The following is a 17,730-nucleotide window of genomic DNA, read 5'->3' as shown; positions in this document are numbered from 1 at the left end:
TTGGAGAGCCAAAATTCTTATTGCTCAGTTAAGGACTGATTTTCATCAACTCCGTTGTGAAACAGGGCGCTGGAAAAGGCCAAAAGAAGTGTGGGAGGAAAGAGTATGTATTTTTTGTTATTTCGGAAAAGTGGAAACATAAAAACATTTCGTTTTAGAATGTGAGGCCTTCAAAGATAACAGGGAAAATTATGCGGATATGCTGGCAGCTAGTTTTTGGGATAATTTATTTAGCGAGGGGTTTGTCGAGAAATTGGAAATATTTATTTTGAAGCTTCACAACGAAATATATGAAGTAGATGAAGAAGCAATCCGTCCCATAAGCTATCTTTAGCTTTATGGAAGTTAAAATAATTTATTTATTTCTTACTTTCCTTATTGGTAGATGTAATTCCACATCCCTAGGTAATTCTTAAAAATCATTTCGGGTCAAGTACAACCCATTTTAAAATCAATCTCAGATACGTCAATTGAATGCACTCTCGCTCGCGCACGCAGGTTTATAGATCGAAAGTTTAGTTGTTTGGTGACGCTTTTCGTCGAATGGTTGCCATCAAACCTTCAAGGTAAGCCAGCATAGATCGTCGCGTCCCTGTGCATTCCGCATGTTTGTTCATATCTTGAGCACATTTGAATGAATGAAATCTCAATTGCAAAACATCAACTTACATTGGCATATTAGTCAGCGATGTCGTATCTTTGTGCATTCCGCATGATTGTTCATATCTTAAGCAGTTTGAATGAATGAAATCTCAATTGCAAAACATCAACTTACATTGGCAGATTAGTCAGCGATGTCGTTTATGAGAGGAACCCTGCTGAGCAAAACCAGAAAACTGGTGAATGGGCTCGCCATAGCCAAACCCGTATGGCTCAAAGCCATGGAACAGTACGGCTTCTTTCTTACTTTTATCTTCATATCACTCTTTTTTTGGGTCAATAAATACAAGGATACGGTTCACATAAGATGAAGTTGTATTTCTGTGCTATACATTAGATACCCTTTTTTTTTGAAACGGAAACCATTTCTTTATTAAGCCGAAACAAATTAAATTTACATATTTCCCTGCCTGGTTTTACATGAAAGTCTTCCTTGAGTCAACCAGGATCCCATATAACACGAAAATGTTCTCTTTCTATGTGGAGCTTTTGCTATGCTACCTTCATATTTCGTATCCGAGTTACTTACAGAGATCGTTACATGAACATCAGGGATTTGATTCTAGAGTAGTTCTATATGCTGTCTGAGGACTGTAATACTGCTCAACAAACAAAATCACTTTGTCTCCCATGTCTACCTGGGTAGGAGTTTTGTCAATCTTTGCATTCGGAACAGGTTCACGAGTGTTTGAGGCCAAGCCATCTCTTCCTGCCAATTGGATAAACCACATTGGAAACCGAGACATTGATTCAATTCTTTTATGGTATGCAAAATCACTTTGATCCAGGGTGTTTGCCTGATGATGCATGTTAGCTGTGATCGCTTGCAGCTGTTCACTGTTTTTATTTAGCCACCTTTGAATGGAAACAATTTCATTTGTTACCCCTCGAATGTCAGGGCCAGTCCTTGCCTCCTGCACTCGAATTCCCATCTTTATCTCCTGGTCCATAGATTCAGTTTCGTTCCGCTACTGTTTTTCTGAACTCACATGGAAAATTGCAAGTCCCTAGTCGAACTGTATCTTTATTGCAATGTCCAACTGTCCAAGTGGGGGGACACGGCGTTCTGAACCATGACTAAAAATGTTCTCTTTTTCTGGAAATCTCCGTGTGATAAAAAAGAGATATAACAAGCAATCAATAGCGCCAAAAAACAAAAAAGCCATAATTCTGCAGGAACGAGAAGTTAAGATTCCTCTATTCCTTGTTTTTACTCTTTATATTTAGCATTCTCAGGTGGTAGACTTCCTTTCAATGGTTTCAATGTTCACTTCCATTTTTATACTGAATTTGATGTTTTTGCACTCAACTTTGTTTGCTAGGTTGGCAATGAAGTCTGCTTCTGCATTATAGTTTCTCGATATGTCTTCGACCTCCCAGCTGATGAATGTCTCCAGATAAGATATTGCTCTGTTCAAGTTCCTTTCAATCTGGACATTTTCAGTTCGAGAAAGAAAATTAAGATCTGAGATTAGGATTTGTGAATCCCCCATACTGCTATACCGTTTGAAGGATTTCCCAGCAGATGCAATCTTTTTAGCAGAGTTAAGAATTCTGTCATGTTATTTGTTGATACAGCAATGTTTCAGGCATACCTTAGCAGAGTTTCTCCTTCAGGGGTACAAATGACTCCTCCAGAGCCTGCTAGGCCTGGATTGCCCTTTGAAGTTCCATCAGATAGTAACGTGAATCTCTTTTTACCACATATCCAATCTTTTATGTCATTGTTTGGATGGAGAATTCTGAAGGAGAAAGTTCCGCTCGTTCCGGCTTTGGTACTTTCTACTGGAATAAACTATTCCGGATTTATTCTCGACAAAGACAACAATTTCCTTTCAATTTTTGTGAGGTCTTCATTCCCATTTTTATTTATACATTTTTAGATCATAACACGTCTTAAAATGTTTTATGGGGAGATCTCTTATCTTGAAAGATTTTGTTATTTCTGGCAATGCGGATTTTCCATGACACCATCCTAGGAACGAGGGACCAGATTGTGTTAATCAGAGGGCCAACATTGGAGTCATTGGGATAGGAGTGGTACTACTTGGAAAATGTAGTTTCCCTTATAGTTAGCCTTAATGATGTAGGAATTCCCATTTCTGCAAGGGGAAGCCTCCAAATCAGTATAGAAGTCTGGCACTCAGAGAAGATGTTGGAGGAAATATCTTCACTGTTGAGGTAAAACGGATATTTTCAAGGGGACGTAAAATTCCCCTTTGAACAACGATTTCCCCAGTCAGGAGCTTGCTGTGGGCAAACAAGCCCCAAAAGTAATCCACCTTTGAAATTGAAAAAATCAGTCACATTTGCTCAATGTGCTGAGATGGAGAAGGCTCTCTTTCTAGAAATTTTTAATATCCTTTTCTGTATAATTTCCTGATTTCGATCCCCATATCAATTTATATCTGGAGGTTCCCGAGATAGGTGCTTTTCCTTCCAAAGTTTGGATTGATTATTCCCACAAGGGGGCAAGCTGATCTGGAAGCTAGGTAAGTGTGGACAGCCCATACCAAATCTCTGTTCTCCGTCTTTCCATATTGAGACATCTGATAGGACCTGCAAGTTATTTGTCCTACACCACCTGTATAGGGAAAACAGCTCTTGATTGAATCTAAGAGGACCAACCAGGATTGGACCTTCTTATATTTTTACAAATGAATGGTTGTTAATTTTAGATAACAATGGTATGTTCTATGCTTAGAGCAATTTTACTTCAATTTCTTTATTAGCCCAATATCAATATCCAATTTAGCAATCACATCATCATGATAGTAAAATGCAGATAGAACATAAACAATAACAGTAGAAGACAAGCCAAGACAAGAGGACACAAGATATGGCACCAGCCAGGGACAAACCCCAATGTGGGGAAACCCTTGATCAATTCTTCTTATAATTCTTCAAAAGTTCAGCAGAGAGAGAGAGTGCAATATACAATATTCACTTGCCCAATCACAGTGAAATCTGATCAGTCAAACAGCAGAAACAAAAAGCCCTAACCAGAAAGTCAATGCTGGTCAACAGGGCATGTTTTAACCTCCAAAACAGTTCGGTCAAACTCGGTCAACTTGGCCTCCAACAGCTAGTCAAATCAGCCCAAAAACAGTCCGAAAAATTCCAGTAAAATCTGGTCAACGAAAGTCAACGTAGCATCAAGCCCTTCCACATTCAACGCTGGTCAAACACCCTTGGTTTTTGTGCCCAGAACTGCGGCCTACCCAAATAGAGATACCCCACACAAAGCCGCAGTCAAAACTGATCAATGCTGGTCAAAACAACCTTCTGCAGTTTTCGGTCAACGCTGGTCAATGCAGGGACAGAAAAGGTAGTCCTTTTTCGCACGTGTGGAGAGAGAGAAGGCTCAGAAATCCGTTCCCAATCAAGGAGAGAGAGATGTGTGGGTGAGTGAAGTGCCAAAATGAGGAGGAGGTCTATTGAATTTATATGCACCGTTGAGGTGCAAATTAGATCACTGGCCGGCCTTGACAATTTGTCCATAATCAAAATAAATTCATAATTCCATTTGTACATGTCAGAATGGGATGATCTTTAGATCAATCCTACACCTCTTGGAGAAAGGAATCCAATAAAAATATCAGCGGCCTCATATGAGCTGTCCAAGGTGAAGTTTGGCCCTAGTTGCCAAATTTAACACTCCCTCTCAACTAGGGAGAACTTCACCTGTCAAACTGTCTGACAATCTGTACCATCCCTGTCTCTGCTCTGCTCTGTTGAACCATGAAGAAAAGAGAAATGATCAAGAATGTATCATACCATTCTCTCCTGACCCGAAGTCAGTCTCCAATAACAGAGAGTGTGTCATACCACTCTTAATTGACCCGAAGTCAATTTCCATTGATCTCAGATCAATATCAACATCTTAGCATAGGGAGTACGATAGTACACGATGCGTCCATCGGTAGTACTATGGTCCCTATCCTCATTTCCCTACTCATTGGCTAGATGAGAGGTACTTCCCATGAGTCTCGGACTGCATGGGTAGGATGTGCTGACAGGAGAAGGTGAACCACTCATCTTGCTCATATGCCATAGGAGAAGGTGAACCACTCAACCTATGCATATGTCACCATGGGGTATCACAGGGGAAGGTGAACCACTCACCCTGTACATCGCGCACCATTAGGGGAAGGTGAACCACTCACCCTATGGTCGCTCATCGCTCCAAGAAGTACCCCAAGCCCCTCAGAGCTCCCAGAGCTCAACATCCATCTCATACGGGACCCTCATAAGAGGGTCTCTCCACGACTCCAAGTTGTTCACGGAAGGTTAAGAATTTGACCTTCCCCAGGGGCTTCATAAGAATATCAACGACCTGATCATCAGTCCCAATATGACGGAGCCTTATTGCTCCCCGTTGTACCATATCCCGGATAAAGTGGTACCTGATATCAATATGCTTGACGAGATTCTTCGAAAGACGAATCCCACTTTGGTTGTCACAGAAGATCATGGTGGTATCCAACACATGTCCAAACAACTCACTAAAGAGCTTCCTCAACCAAACAACTTCACAGGAGGCCATACTAGCAACAATATATTTAGCCTCAGTGGTGCTTAATGCAACCGACTTCTGCTTCCTGCTCATCCATGATATCGAAGCAGAACCTAGAGAGAAGCAACATCCAGATGTGATTTTACGATCCACCACATTGCCAGCCCAGTCTGCATTAGAGTAACCATGGAGCCTCACATTCCTGGCAGTGTATCTCAGTCCATAAGTGATTGTGCCCCAAAGATATCTCAAGAGATTCTTGGCAGCAATCCAATGTATGTGATGAGGCTCGACCATAAACTGACTCAATGTATTCACTGCAAAACATATGTCTGGACGGGAGTTCACCAAGAACATTAGGGCCCCCACGAGTTGACGATACTCAAAAGGATTTCCCAAATCGGGCCCAGCAACACTTCCGCATAACTTCTTGAAGTTAAGTTCCATCGGAGTAGTCACGAACTTGCAGTCCACCATCCCAAATCTTTCAAGTATCTTCACAATATATTTTCCTTGAGAAAGGAAAATCTCACCTGGCTTTTGCCAGATCTCCAACCCTAGGAAGTAATGCATCAATCCTAGGTCCATCTTGAATTCGGAAGCCAACTCCCTCTTACATTGATGAATAAGAGGGTCTGCACCTGTCAGAAAGAGATCGTCCACATAAAGTACCAAGATGAGAGGTCTATCATTCTCAACCTTAAAATAAAGGTTCGGATCAACTTCACTTCTCGTAAATCCCAACTTCATTAGATAGCTATCGATCCTCTCATACCATGCTTGGGGTGCTTGTTTCAACCCTTAGAGGGATTTCTTCAACCTGCATACTGTTGGAAATAATACTGAGAGGGGGGGGGGGTGAATCAGTATTATCTAGTTCTTTTTAATAAATCTTCCTTATTTATACTTTGAATTATTCTTGTATATCAGTATCATAAAACAATGAGCATGAACAACAAAGAAAAATAGTCACACCAAAGGACACCAGATGTAAGGTGGAAACCCAATGTGGGTGAAAACCACCTGCTGCAATATGTCTCTATCTTCTTTCAATTAGAAACTCCTTTTACAATGATTTTGTACTGGTGCAGTCCTTTACCAGTACGCAGGCTGCAACCTGCAGAGAGCTACAACTCTCTCTCGTTTTCCAGTCTCTCCTGGAAGGGAGCTACAATCCCCTACTTCTTTTCTTTCAAGGACCACTTTTCATAAATTTTCAAACTGGATCCATAAATGATCATCAAGTACAAGTAAATCACCCAGTCAACTGCAGTAACCAGATCAATAGTAACAGTAAACTAAACCTAGAACACCTTATCAACAGAGAAAAGTCAGTCAAATAAATGCCTTAAGACAGATACGCAATTTTTCTTTATCTGGCATGCGTTGCTACGCACTTCACCTTCTGCACCTCTACGTATCCCCGCAGAGAGCCTTGAGCTGCACTGCGTATCCACGCACTGTTCCTTTAAACGCGCCGCGTACCTTCACTGTGCCCACGCACCCACTGCTTCTATCGCGCCGCGTACTGCTACTGTGGCCACGCACTCTCAGATGCTATCGCGCCGCGTATCTACGCACCTGCGGCTTCTGTAGCGCCGCGTACTTTCACTGTGCCTCCGCACCTGAACCTCTGTTGCGCTGTGTACCCACGCACTGCGCCTTCTTCTGCTCTGCGTACCCACGCACTGCGCCTTCTTCTGCTGTGCGTACCCACACACTTGCACTGTTAATCACCTGCGTACCTCTGATTAGGGCCGAATTGGCAGTCCCCCAGTGTGCCACAGATAGTCAGATGCCCAGATCTGATCATGCGCCCGAGAGATCACACTTCATAGATTCACTTTCAACTTCACTTTTATATAGATCAAGCTTTTAAACCGATAACCCAATATTTCAGATCTTAAGATATTCAATTTGCAAAAGATGCATTAGCCAAGTGATCTCCTTCCCTATTTATAGTCAAGCCCTTATTCACACCATGGGACAAAACCATCAATAACCAATACAAGGGATCCAAACCGGGGCAAAATTAGATCCTATACCACGGGCCAAAACCATAGAATCAAGAATGGCGGGCTAAATACCACGGGCCAAACATAAGAAACCCCACGTGAGCGCGCTTCTCTGCCTTGAAGTGAGTGAACTGGGGGTACGCACCTCATGAACGGGTAACCTGCGGGTATGAACGCACTTCCTGGCCGGCGTACCTGCGGGTACGCACCTTTTGAACCATTCACCTGCGTACCTCTTAATTTCCAACATTTTGAGAGCCTGATCAGAGCATTGCCACTTGAGGGTGTTGCCATCAAGTACAACATCTGTAACATAGAGCCATACCAGAATCATAATGCCAACAATCTCCCCCTTTGGACTTGATGGCAACCTCAAGATCCTCAACATCATTCTCCCCCTTTGACATCAAGGGCAAAGGATTATGATCCCCCTAAGAACATGCTCCCCCTGACTATAAACCAGATCTGCAAAGAAGAACCATAATCCACCAAACACCATAAATGACCATGAAAGAGACATATTGCAGCAATATTCAGACCAACATCCATGATCTCCTTCTGTACGTCCTCCATAATGCCAACAATGCATTATATGCTCCCCCTGAACCTGTGCCATTCGATCTTCGACCAATCCGCAACCCAGCACATGTACGCATATGCCCCAGATGAGCCTTGCGTACAACCAACCATCAGAAGAGATTCAACAACAAGATTATGCATCAACAACCCCTAGCTTTTGCCTGAGGTATTCAAAGGTCTCCCTGGGCAATGGTTTGGTGAGTATATCAGCAACTTGTTCCTTAGAAGGAACATATTCCAACTTGACCTTTTGTTCAAGTACTTGTTCCCGAAGAAAGTGATACTTGATCGGTATGTGCTTGGTCTTTGAATGCATCACTGGGTTCTTTGAAATGCTGATTGCACTTGTATTATCACATAAGATGGAGATGGGTGGTATACAGGTGATTTGAAAATCCTGCAAGGTCTGCATCATCCAAAGGATTTGAGTGCAGCAAGATGCAGCAGCAACATATTCCGCTTCAGCTGTAGACAAGGCAATCGAACTCTGTTTCTTACTGAACCAAGATACTAATCTGGAACCCATAAAGAATGCAACACCACTTGTGCTCTTCCTGTCATCCACGCTTCCGGCCCAATCCGCATCTGTATAAGCATGAAGTGTGAGATCTGTATCTCTAGGATACCATAAGCCATAGTTTTGAGTTCCTTGAAGATATTTGAAGATTCTCTTTACTGCCTGAAGATGAGTTTCCTTTGGGTTTGCCTGAAATCTTCCAACTATTCCTACTGCATGCATTATGTCTGGTCGGGTACCTGTCAAATAAAGTAGACTTCCAATCATAGATCTGTAGGTTGGTTGATGCACTGCTGCTGATTCATCATTTGCACTGAGGTTACATCCTGTGACCATGGGTGTACATACTGGTTTTGCATCTTCCATGCCATATTTCTTCAAAATCTGCTTGAGATACTTGGTTTGAGACAAAAAGATCCCTCCTTCTTTTTGTTGGACTTGCAAACCAAGAAAATATGTCAGTTCTCCCAGCAAGGACATTTCGAATTCTTTCTGCATTACCAAGGCAAAGCTTTGACTCATAGCTTCTTCATTGCTGCCAAAGATAATGTCATCTACATACACAACAAGTATTAGCAATTTGTCGTTTTCAACTTTTATATAAAGATTGCTATCTGCTGATCCTTTCGAAAAACCTTGTTGATGAAGATATTTGTCCAAACGATAGTACCAAGCCCTTGGAGCTTGTTTGAGACCATAGAGAGCCTTTTTCAATCTGCATACAAGATTTGGATCATTTCCAAGAATGAAACCATCTAGCTGCTCAATGTATACTTCTTCCTCCAAGTCTCCATTCATAAAGGCTGATTTCACGTCCATTTGAAATACTTTGAAGTTTTGAAAGCTTAAGAGAGCAAGGAACATTCGGATGGCCTCAAGTCTTGCAACAGGAGCAAAAGTTTCTTCAAAATCTATTCCTTCTTGCTGCGCATACCCTTTACAAACAAGTCTGGCCTTGTTTCTAATTACTTCTCCATTTTCATTCAATTTATTTTTGAAGACCCATTTTGTCCCTATAACATTCTTATCCTTTGGTCTAGGAACCAACTCCCAAGTGTTGTTCTTTTCGATCTGCTCAAGTTCTTCATCCATTGCTTTGACCCAACATTCATCTTTGCATGCCTCTTTCACATTTTGTGGTTCAGTTGAAGAGAGTAATGCCAAATAGCTTGAAGCTTCTGCAATTGTTCTTCTTGTTTGTACACCTGCTTCTTTCTGCCCCAAAATCTGAGATTCTGGATGATTCTTCTGAACATATCTGGATGGAGTCTTCTCTTCTATCCTTATCTGCTCCTCTGGTTCTTCTTGAGGTTCTTCTTCTTCATCATTCTGTCTTTGAGGGTAGTCTTCATCTTCTTCGATATCTTCATGATTTACTTGCCTAGGAATGTATCCCTTCTCATCAACCACTACATCAATGCTGTCAACAATTCTTCCAAGTCTTTTATTGTAGCACTTGTATGCTTTGCTGTGTGGAGAATAACCAAGAAGAATGCCTTCATCTGCTCTAGGTTCAAGTTTGCCAAGTTGCTCATCAGTATTCTTAATATAGCATTTGCTCCCAAAGATTTTGAAGTGCTTTACCGAAGGAGTCTCACCATACCAGAGCTCATGAGGGGTTTGAGTGCTGTTCACCCGGACATTTGTTTTGTTGAGAATAACAACCGCAACATATGCAGCTTCACCCCAGAAAGTTGCGGGAGTTCCAGACTCATCAAGCATAGCATGAGCCCTTTGTTGGACTGTTCTGTTCATTCTTTCCACCACTCCATTTTGCTGAGGAGTTCTAGCTGTAGAGAATTATCTTCTTATCCCATGTTCTTCACAGAAATCGAAAAATTCATTTGAGGTAAACTCCCCACCTCTGTCGGATTTGAGGCACTTAATTTTGGATCCTGATTCATTTTCAACCAAGGTTTTAAAGGATTTGAATTTTTTGAATGTTTCATCTTTGTGCTTCATAAGTCCTAACCAGACAAACCTGGAGAAATCGTCAATGAATAATATCAAGTATTCTTCTCCTCGAGGTGTCCTTTTCCTGAATGGTCCACATACATCTGTATGTACAAGCTCAAGAGGCATGCTAGCTGATCCTTCCTTCTCTGGAAAGTTAGTTCTGGTTTGCTTTCCAAACTGACATGATTTGTATATGGTGTTGTCTGGAATTTTGATATCTGGAAGACCGCGAACTGCTTGATATTTGCATGCTTTCCTTATTTGTGAAAAGCTTAGATGCCCCAACCTCCGGTGCCATAACCAGTGTTCATCATCCTTGCTTAGATAGCATTGTTGTTGTCCTTCTTCAAATATGTATAGATTATTTGGAGTTCTTTCACCTTTGATCACTGTTTTACCTGTATCAAGATCACGAACAAGACATCCATTTGATCTAAATATCACCTCGGTTCCTTGATCACACATCTGGCTGACACTCAGAAGATTATGCTTCAATCCATCAACATACAAAACATTTCCAGCTTTGACCTTTTCTTTTAACTGAGCAGTGCCTTTTCCTTTTATAGCTGCAGGAGTATCATTTCCAAAAGAAACTTTCTTTCCCTTTTCTAAAGCAGAATATGATTCAAGTTATTCTTTATCACCTGTCATATGCTTCGAACATCCACTGTCAATGTACCATAGATTTTCCTGTCCCTCTGCATAAAAAGATATCCCACATCTTTCTGTTTGTGGTTCCTTTATTCTCCATGTTTTGGTGCTTGAGGCTTGTTCCTTTGTCTGCTGAAACCTGCTCCTGCATTCAGAATCTTCATGACCAAAGTTATTGCAAATAGAACATTCAACTTCATTTTCAAGAGCCGAAAAGTTGTTATAGGTCCTTTTTGTAATCCCGGTCATACTTCTTTGTTTTTGAGCTTCTCTAGTCATGATTGTTTTATATGCAACACATTGAGCTGCTTTGTGACCAAAGTTATGGCAAGAGAAACATTGTCCATTGAAGAAACTTCTGCGGTTATTAAATCTTCCGGCCAAATGATTGTAATTTCTATTGTCATCCATTCTTGAAGCAAATTGAGAGGATTTTACCTGTGGCTGGTTGTAGCTTTTGTTCATCCTTAGGACGAATTGCCCCTGGTTTACCTGATAGTCTTTGTTTGATGTAATTCGTCCCTGCTTTACTTGGTGATCTTCATTGTGCTTTTGCTCATTCCTTCTTGCTGCATCAAGATAACTCTTTGAGGTGGATGGTTGAGAAGTTTCTCCATTATAGCCCATACCTGTCTTGTTTAGAGGAGAACGCTGTACATTGATGATCTCATCCAGAGTTTCAGATCCTTTGACAAACTTAATATTAATAGCCTTTGTTTTCTCAATCTCTTTTCTAAGACCAACAATTTCACCTTCTAACTTTTCAAGATATTTTTCTTTTTCATCAATTTGAGATTGTAGAGTATCAATGATCATATTCTTTTCTTCTATACATGTCTTGAGTCTAGAAATTTCTTCATAAAAGCTATCCACATCTATAGCATCCATGTAATCATCATCTTCAAATGCCATTAAAAGTTTATAGTCATTACCTCGTTCATCTTCATCACTATTTGATAGACCATCACTATCTTCATGAGTGTAGTAGCTTTTCTTATTTGCATTCTGTTTCTTGTTCCATCTAGCAGGTTCCTTTCCTTTCTCAATCTTATCCTTATGCGGACATTTCGCAGCATAATGACCTACTCTTCCACAAGCAAAACATTTAAAAAGTAACTTACCTCTGAACCTTCCAGTACCCCGTTGAAGATTTCTGACAAAATTTGATTCTTCTTCTTCTTCTGGCACGTGACTTGCTTCATAGTAGTCTCCTTTGCCTGAAGCCTTGAAAGCAGCTTCTCTCCTGTCTGATGGACCTCCCTTTCTCATTTCATAAGCAGTTAGAATTCTGTGTAGCTGAGACATAGTAAGAGTTCGTAGATTTTCCTTTTCCTCTATTGCAGACACTTTAGATTCAAACTTGGGGGACAATGATCTTAAAACTTTTTCAACCACAATAGCCTCTTTTATTTCTTCACCCAAGTTTTTCATGCAATTAACAATCTCGTCTACCCGAAGAAAATAGTTAGCCACACTTTCATCATTATACATTCTGAGATTCTCATACTGAATCCTGAGGGTTTGAAGTTTAGCACGCTTTACCTGTTCATCTCCTTCGTAGCTCAAGACAATCTTGTCCCATATTTCCTTTGCGGATTTATATTGCATAACCTTTACGAATTCTGTTTGAGATAAGCATCCCAGCAAAGTATTGACTGCTTTAGCATTTGTTTCATATTTCTTCTTCTCGGCCGAATCTGTAGGAGTAGCTGAAGGAAAAGTGTAGCCTGTATCTATGATATCCCAAACTTCTGTACCAAGAGATTGAAAATAGGTAGTAACTCTTACCTTCCAATAATTGAAGTTTGTCCCATCAAAAATTGGTGGCCTAATTGATGCTTCCCTCTCGTAATTGCTCATGATGAATGATCTTCCTTCAAGCGATCAAGCTTCTCTCAAGGACCTGCTCCGATACCAATTGTTGGAAATAATATTGAGAGGGGGGGTGAATCAGTATTATCTAGTTCTTTTTAATAAATCTTCCTTATTTATACTTTGAATTATTCTTGTATATCAGTACCATAAAACAATGAGCATGAACAACAAAGAAAAATAATCACACCAAAGGACACCAGATGTAAGGTGGAAACCCAATGTGGGTGAAAACCACCTGCTGCAATATGTGTCTATCTTCTTTCAATTAGAAACTCCTTTTACAATGATTTTGTACTGGTGCAGTCCTTTACCAGTACGCAGGCTGCAACCTGCAGAGAGCTACAACTCTCTCTCGTTTTCCAGTCTCTCCTGGAAGGGAGCTACAACCCCCTACTTCTTTTCTTTCAAGGACCACTTTTCATAAATTTTCAAACTGGATCCATAAACGATCATCAAGTACAAGTAAATCACCCAGTCAACTGCAGTAACCAGATCAATAGTAACAGTAAACTAAACCCAGAACACCTTATCAACAGAGAAAAGTCAGTCAAATAAATGCCTTAAGACAGATACGCAATTTTTATTTATCTGGCATGCGTTGCTACGCACTTCACCTTCTGCACCTCTGCGTATCCCCGCAAAGAGCCTTGAGCTGCACTGCGTATCCACGCACTGTTCCTTTAAACGCGCCGCGTACCTTCACTGTGCCCACGCACCCACTGCTTCTATCGCGCCGCGTACTGCTACTGTGGCCACACACTCTCAGATGCTATCGCGCCGCGTATCTACGCACCTGCGGCTTCTGTAGCGCCGCGTACTTTCACTGTGCCTCCGCACCTGAACCTCTGTCGCGCTGCGTACCCACGCACTGCGCCTTCTTCTGCTCTGCGTACCCACGCACTTGCACTGTTAATCACCTGCGTACCTCTGATTAGGGCCGAATTGGCAGTCCCCCAGAGTGCCACAGATAGTCAGATGCCCAGATCTGATTATGCGCCCGAGAGATCACACTTCATAGATTTACTTTCAACTTCGCTTTTATATAGATCAAGCTTTTAAACCGATAACCCAATATTTCAGATCTTAAGATATTCAATTTGCAAAAGATGCATTAGCCAAGTGATCTCCTTCCCTATTTATAGTCAAGCCCTTATTCACACCATGGGACAAAACCATCAATAACCAATACAAAGGATCCAAACCGGGGCAAAATTAGATCCTATACCACGGGCCAAAACCATAGAATCAAGAATGGCGGGCTAAATACCACGGGCCAAACATAAGAAACCCCACGTGAGCGCGCTTCTCTGCCTTGAAGTGAGTGAACTGGGGGTACGCACCTCATGAACGGGTAACCTGCGGGTATGAACGCACTTCCTGGTCGGCGTACCTGCAGGTACGCACCTTTTGAACCATTCACCTGCGTACCTCTTAATTTCCAACATTTTGAGAGCCTGATCAGAGCATTGCCACTTGAGGGTGTTGCCATCAAGTACAACATCTGTAACATAGAGCCATACCAGAATCATAATGCCAACACATACATGTGTCTGACGATCTTGAACTTCGAACCCCTCAGGTTGTTCTACATAGACTTCCTCCTTAAGTGAACCATGCAAGAAGGCAGTGTTGACATTCATCTAGTGTAGATTCCATCCTTGCGAGGCAACAAGGGCTATAATCGAACGGATGGTGGTGTATCGGGCAAACGGTGCAAATATCTCATCATAATCTACACCTTCCTTTTGAGAGAAACCTCGAGCAACGAATCTGGCCTTGAACTTTTCAGCACTTCCATTAGCTTGATGCTTGATCTTGTAAAGCCATTTCGAGGTGACAACGGATTTGTCGTTGGGTCTAGGGACCACATCTTAAACATCATTCTTCATAATCGACTCATACTCTTCATTCATTTCATCCTTCCAAACTTGGTACTTTGCAACTTCTTCGAATGTGCAAGGCTCAGATTGAACAAAGGTGCTTATTGCAGTTAAGTACCCTTGGTACCTATTCGGCTTCTTGCTTTCACGAAATGTCCCCCTAGGTGCAACATGTCTCTTGGCATCTTCGAGAGTCTCCCTAAGCCATGAGGGTCTCCCTTTTGAGGAGGAGGGCTCATGAGGGGGTGGATCAATGGGATCCATTGGTCCTTCAACATCGGGCATTTACCCTATTTTCCTGAATCTGCTTCTTTGTCCTTCCTTGGAAGAGGAAGTTTACTAATCTTCCCAAGGGCAACATCCTCATCGAAGGTGACATCATCACTGATCTCTACTTCTCTTTGACCAGGCACATAGATTCTATATGCCTTAGAAGTTTCACTGTGGCCCACAAATATTCCTTTCTTCAGAAGCATCCAATTTGCTTCTCTTTTCTTTCGGCACATGAAAATATACAGGATTACTAAAAATTCTAAAGTGAGAAACATCAGGTTTCTTACCGGTGAAAACTTCTTTGGGAGTTTTGGAGTCCAACGCTTGATGAGGGCATCTATTTTGAACATACACGGCAGTGTTTGCAACTTCGGCCCATAAGAACTTCAAAAGGCTTTGATCATGAAGCATGGCAGGAGTGGCTTCTACGATAGAACAATTCTTCCTTTCAGCAACACCATTTTGCTCAAGAGTATATGCAGTAGTAGTCTCCCTCTTAATGCCAGCTTCTCTACAATAATTATGAACTCATTTGATTCATATTTGGTACCATTATCGGTCCTCAATATTTTGATCTTCTTCCCGGTTTGATTTTCGACCAAAGCTTTGAAAGAATGAAACCATGAGAATACTTTGTCCTTCTTCTTCAAGAAATATATCCAAGTCTTGCGAGAGAAATCATCCATGAAGATAACATAATATAAATATCCTCCTAATGAGTTCACGGGCATCAAAATGAACCAATTGCAATATGTTGGCAGTCTTGCTACCACTTGAGGGGAATGGTCCCCTTGTAAGCTTTCCTTCGACACACCCCTGACAAACACCTTCATCTTCTACTTTAAATTTGGTCATACCTGCCAATATCTTCCTCATATCGGGTAGAGCCTTATAATGTAGATGAGCAAACCTCCGGTGCCATAATTCGGATTGAAGTGATGTGTCGCAAGACATAGCTCCCAATGGACTTCCTCCAACTTGATATAGGTTATCAACCCTGAATCCAAGTGTAAATGCATCTTTGAATTTTTATTCCACAGACATACCTTTCCATCGATGAATGGCACCTTGAATCCTTTTTCCTCCATCGCCGAGATAGATACTAGGTTCTTCTTTAGATCAAGTACATAGAGTACTTCTTGTAGATGTATGGTGTTATCTTGATTTAATTGAAGAGTGACATTCCCAACTCCCTTCACGGGATAGGTGGCATTGTCTCCAAGGATAATTTCCAAATTTGTATCCTTTTCAATCAGATTTGAAAGAGCTTCCTTATACCCAGTGAAGTGCCTTGAGGCACCACTATCAATCAACCAATTTCCCAAAGTGTCTGGAGGAGATGCAGTGGAGAGGGCAGATATAAGATAAAATTCTTTTTGCTTGTTATCAACAACATTAGATTCATCATACCTGGTGTTTCTTGATCTCTTGGGAGGGCGACCATTTCCTTGATGAGGAGCGGGAGCATTCCTTTTTCCTCGGTTGTTGAATTTGCCATTCCTTTGATTGTTGTTGCCCCTGAAATTGTTGTTGTTGTGGTTGTCATCATCATGAGGTGTATCCCTTCTATTAGGACACTCCCTAGCATAGTGGCCAAACTTGTTGCAAATGAAGCATCTTCCCTTCCTTCCATTTTTGAAACCCGACCTTCCTTGACATTGCTTGTTTGAACCTGCATTGTTCTTCTTTTTAGCATGAGCGGAGAATGCAGTAGGATCATTCCTATTTGAAGGCATATCTAGTTCCATCATCCTTGTTTCTTCTTGAGAACATCTAGTCAGCAATTCTTCAAAACCTGGAATCCTGTTGTTGTTAAGAATAGTGGTGTTGAACACGTGCCATTCACGAGGGAGTCCTCCAAGGGCAATGAGAGTAAGCTCCCTATCAGCAATAGCTTCTCCAATCAAAAGAAGATCATTTTTGATCTCAGTAATCCTCATGAAGTAGGATTGAATGTCTTCATTTCTTCCCTTCTTTATATCCTTCAGCTTGTTCTTGAGGAAAAGAACTTGGTTTGCATTGCTAGATTTGAACATGCCAACCAACCTGTCATATATCTCCTTTGATGTGTTCAAATCGGAGATGTAAGCAACTAAATTCTTATGAATAGAATCCCTGATGATCTTCTTTGCTTTAACTTCACCCTTCTTGTACTTTGTCTTAGCAGCAACTGATGCATTTGAAGGAGGTTCCGAAATCTTTCCCTGCACATAATCCATAACATCTTGCTCTTCTAAAGTCAAATCAAGAGACATCTTCCATGCATGATAATCATACTTATCATGAATCTTGTCATCAGACTTGAAGTAGGATGTGGAGGCCATTGAGTCTTGTCTTTGATCTCAGTTTCACTCTTGCTTGGGCTTTGTCTTCACCTCACCTTTGATACCATGTTAATTTTAGATAACAATGGTATGTTCTATGCTTAGAGCAATTTTACTTCAATTTCTTTATTAGCCCAATATCAATATCCAGTTTAGCAATCACATCATCATGATAGTAAAATGCAGATAGAACATAAACAATAACAGTAGAAGACAAGCCAAGACAAGAGGACACAAGATATGGCACCAGCCAGGGACAAACCCCAATGTGGGGAAACCCTTGATCAATTCTTCTTATAATTCTTCAAAAGTTCAACAAAGAGAGAGTACAATATACAATATTCACTTTCCCAATCACAGTGAAATCTGATCAATTAAACAGCAGAAACAAAAAGCCCTAACCAGAAAGTCAACGCTGGTCAACAGGGCAGATTTTAACCTCCAAAACAGCTTGGTCAAACTCGGTCAACTTGGCCTCCAATAG

The 17,730-nt window shown here is 41.3% G+C and overlaps 1 protein-coding gene across 1 annotated transcript in view; it reads left to right on the top strand.

Annotated features, from left to right (window-relative positions):
* Positions 1 to 409: 409 nt before the first annotated feature.
* The window catches only part of LOC149257186 (uncharacterized), a 132,894-nt gene continuing 115,573 nt past the window's right edge, over positions 410 to 17,730 (top strand). Inside the window, exons 1-2 of the mRNA XM_089413693.1 lie at positions 410 to 566; positions 784 to 889. Of these exons, the coding sequence (XP_089269819.1) occupies positions 795 to 889 (95 nt within the window). The 5' untranslated portion in view covers positions 410 to 566; positions 784 to 794. The remainder of the gene's footprint in view (positions 567 to 783; positions 890 to 17,730) is intronic.

The sequence above is a fragment of the Pinus tabuliformis genome, chromosome 6 (assembly GCF_031772625.1).
Source record: "Pinus tabuliformis cultivar Carrire ecotype Pingquan chromosome 6, CPIR1, whole genome shotgun sequence".
Classification (NCBI taxonomy): domain Eukaryota; kingdom Viridiplantae; phylum Streptophyta; class Pinopsida; order Pinales; family Pinaceae; genus Pinus; species Pinus tabuliformis.
This window is presented reverse-complemented; position numbering and strand designations above follow the sequence as displayed.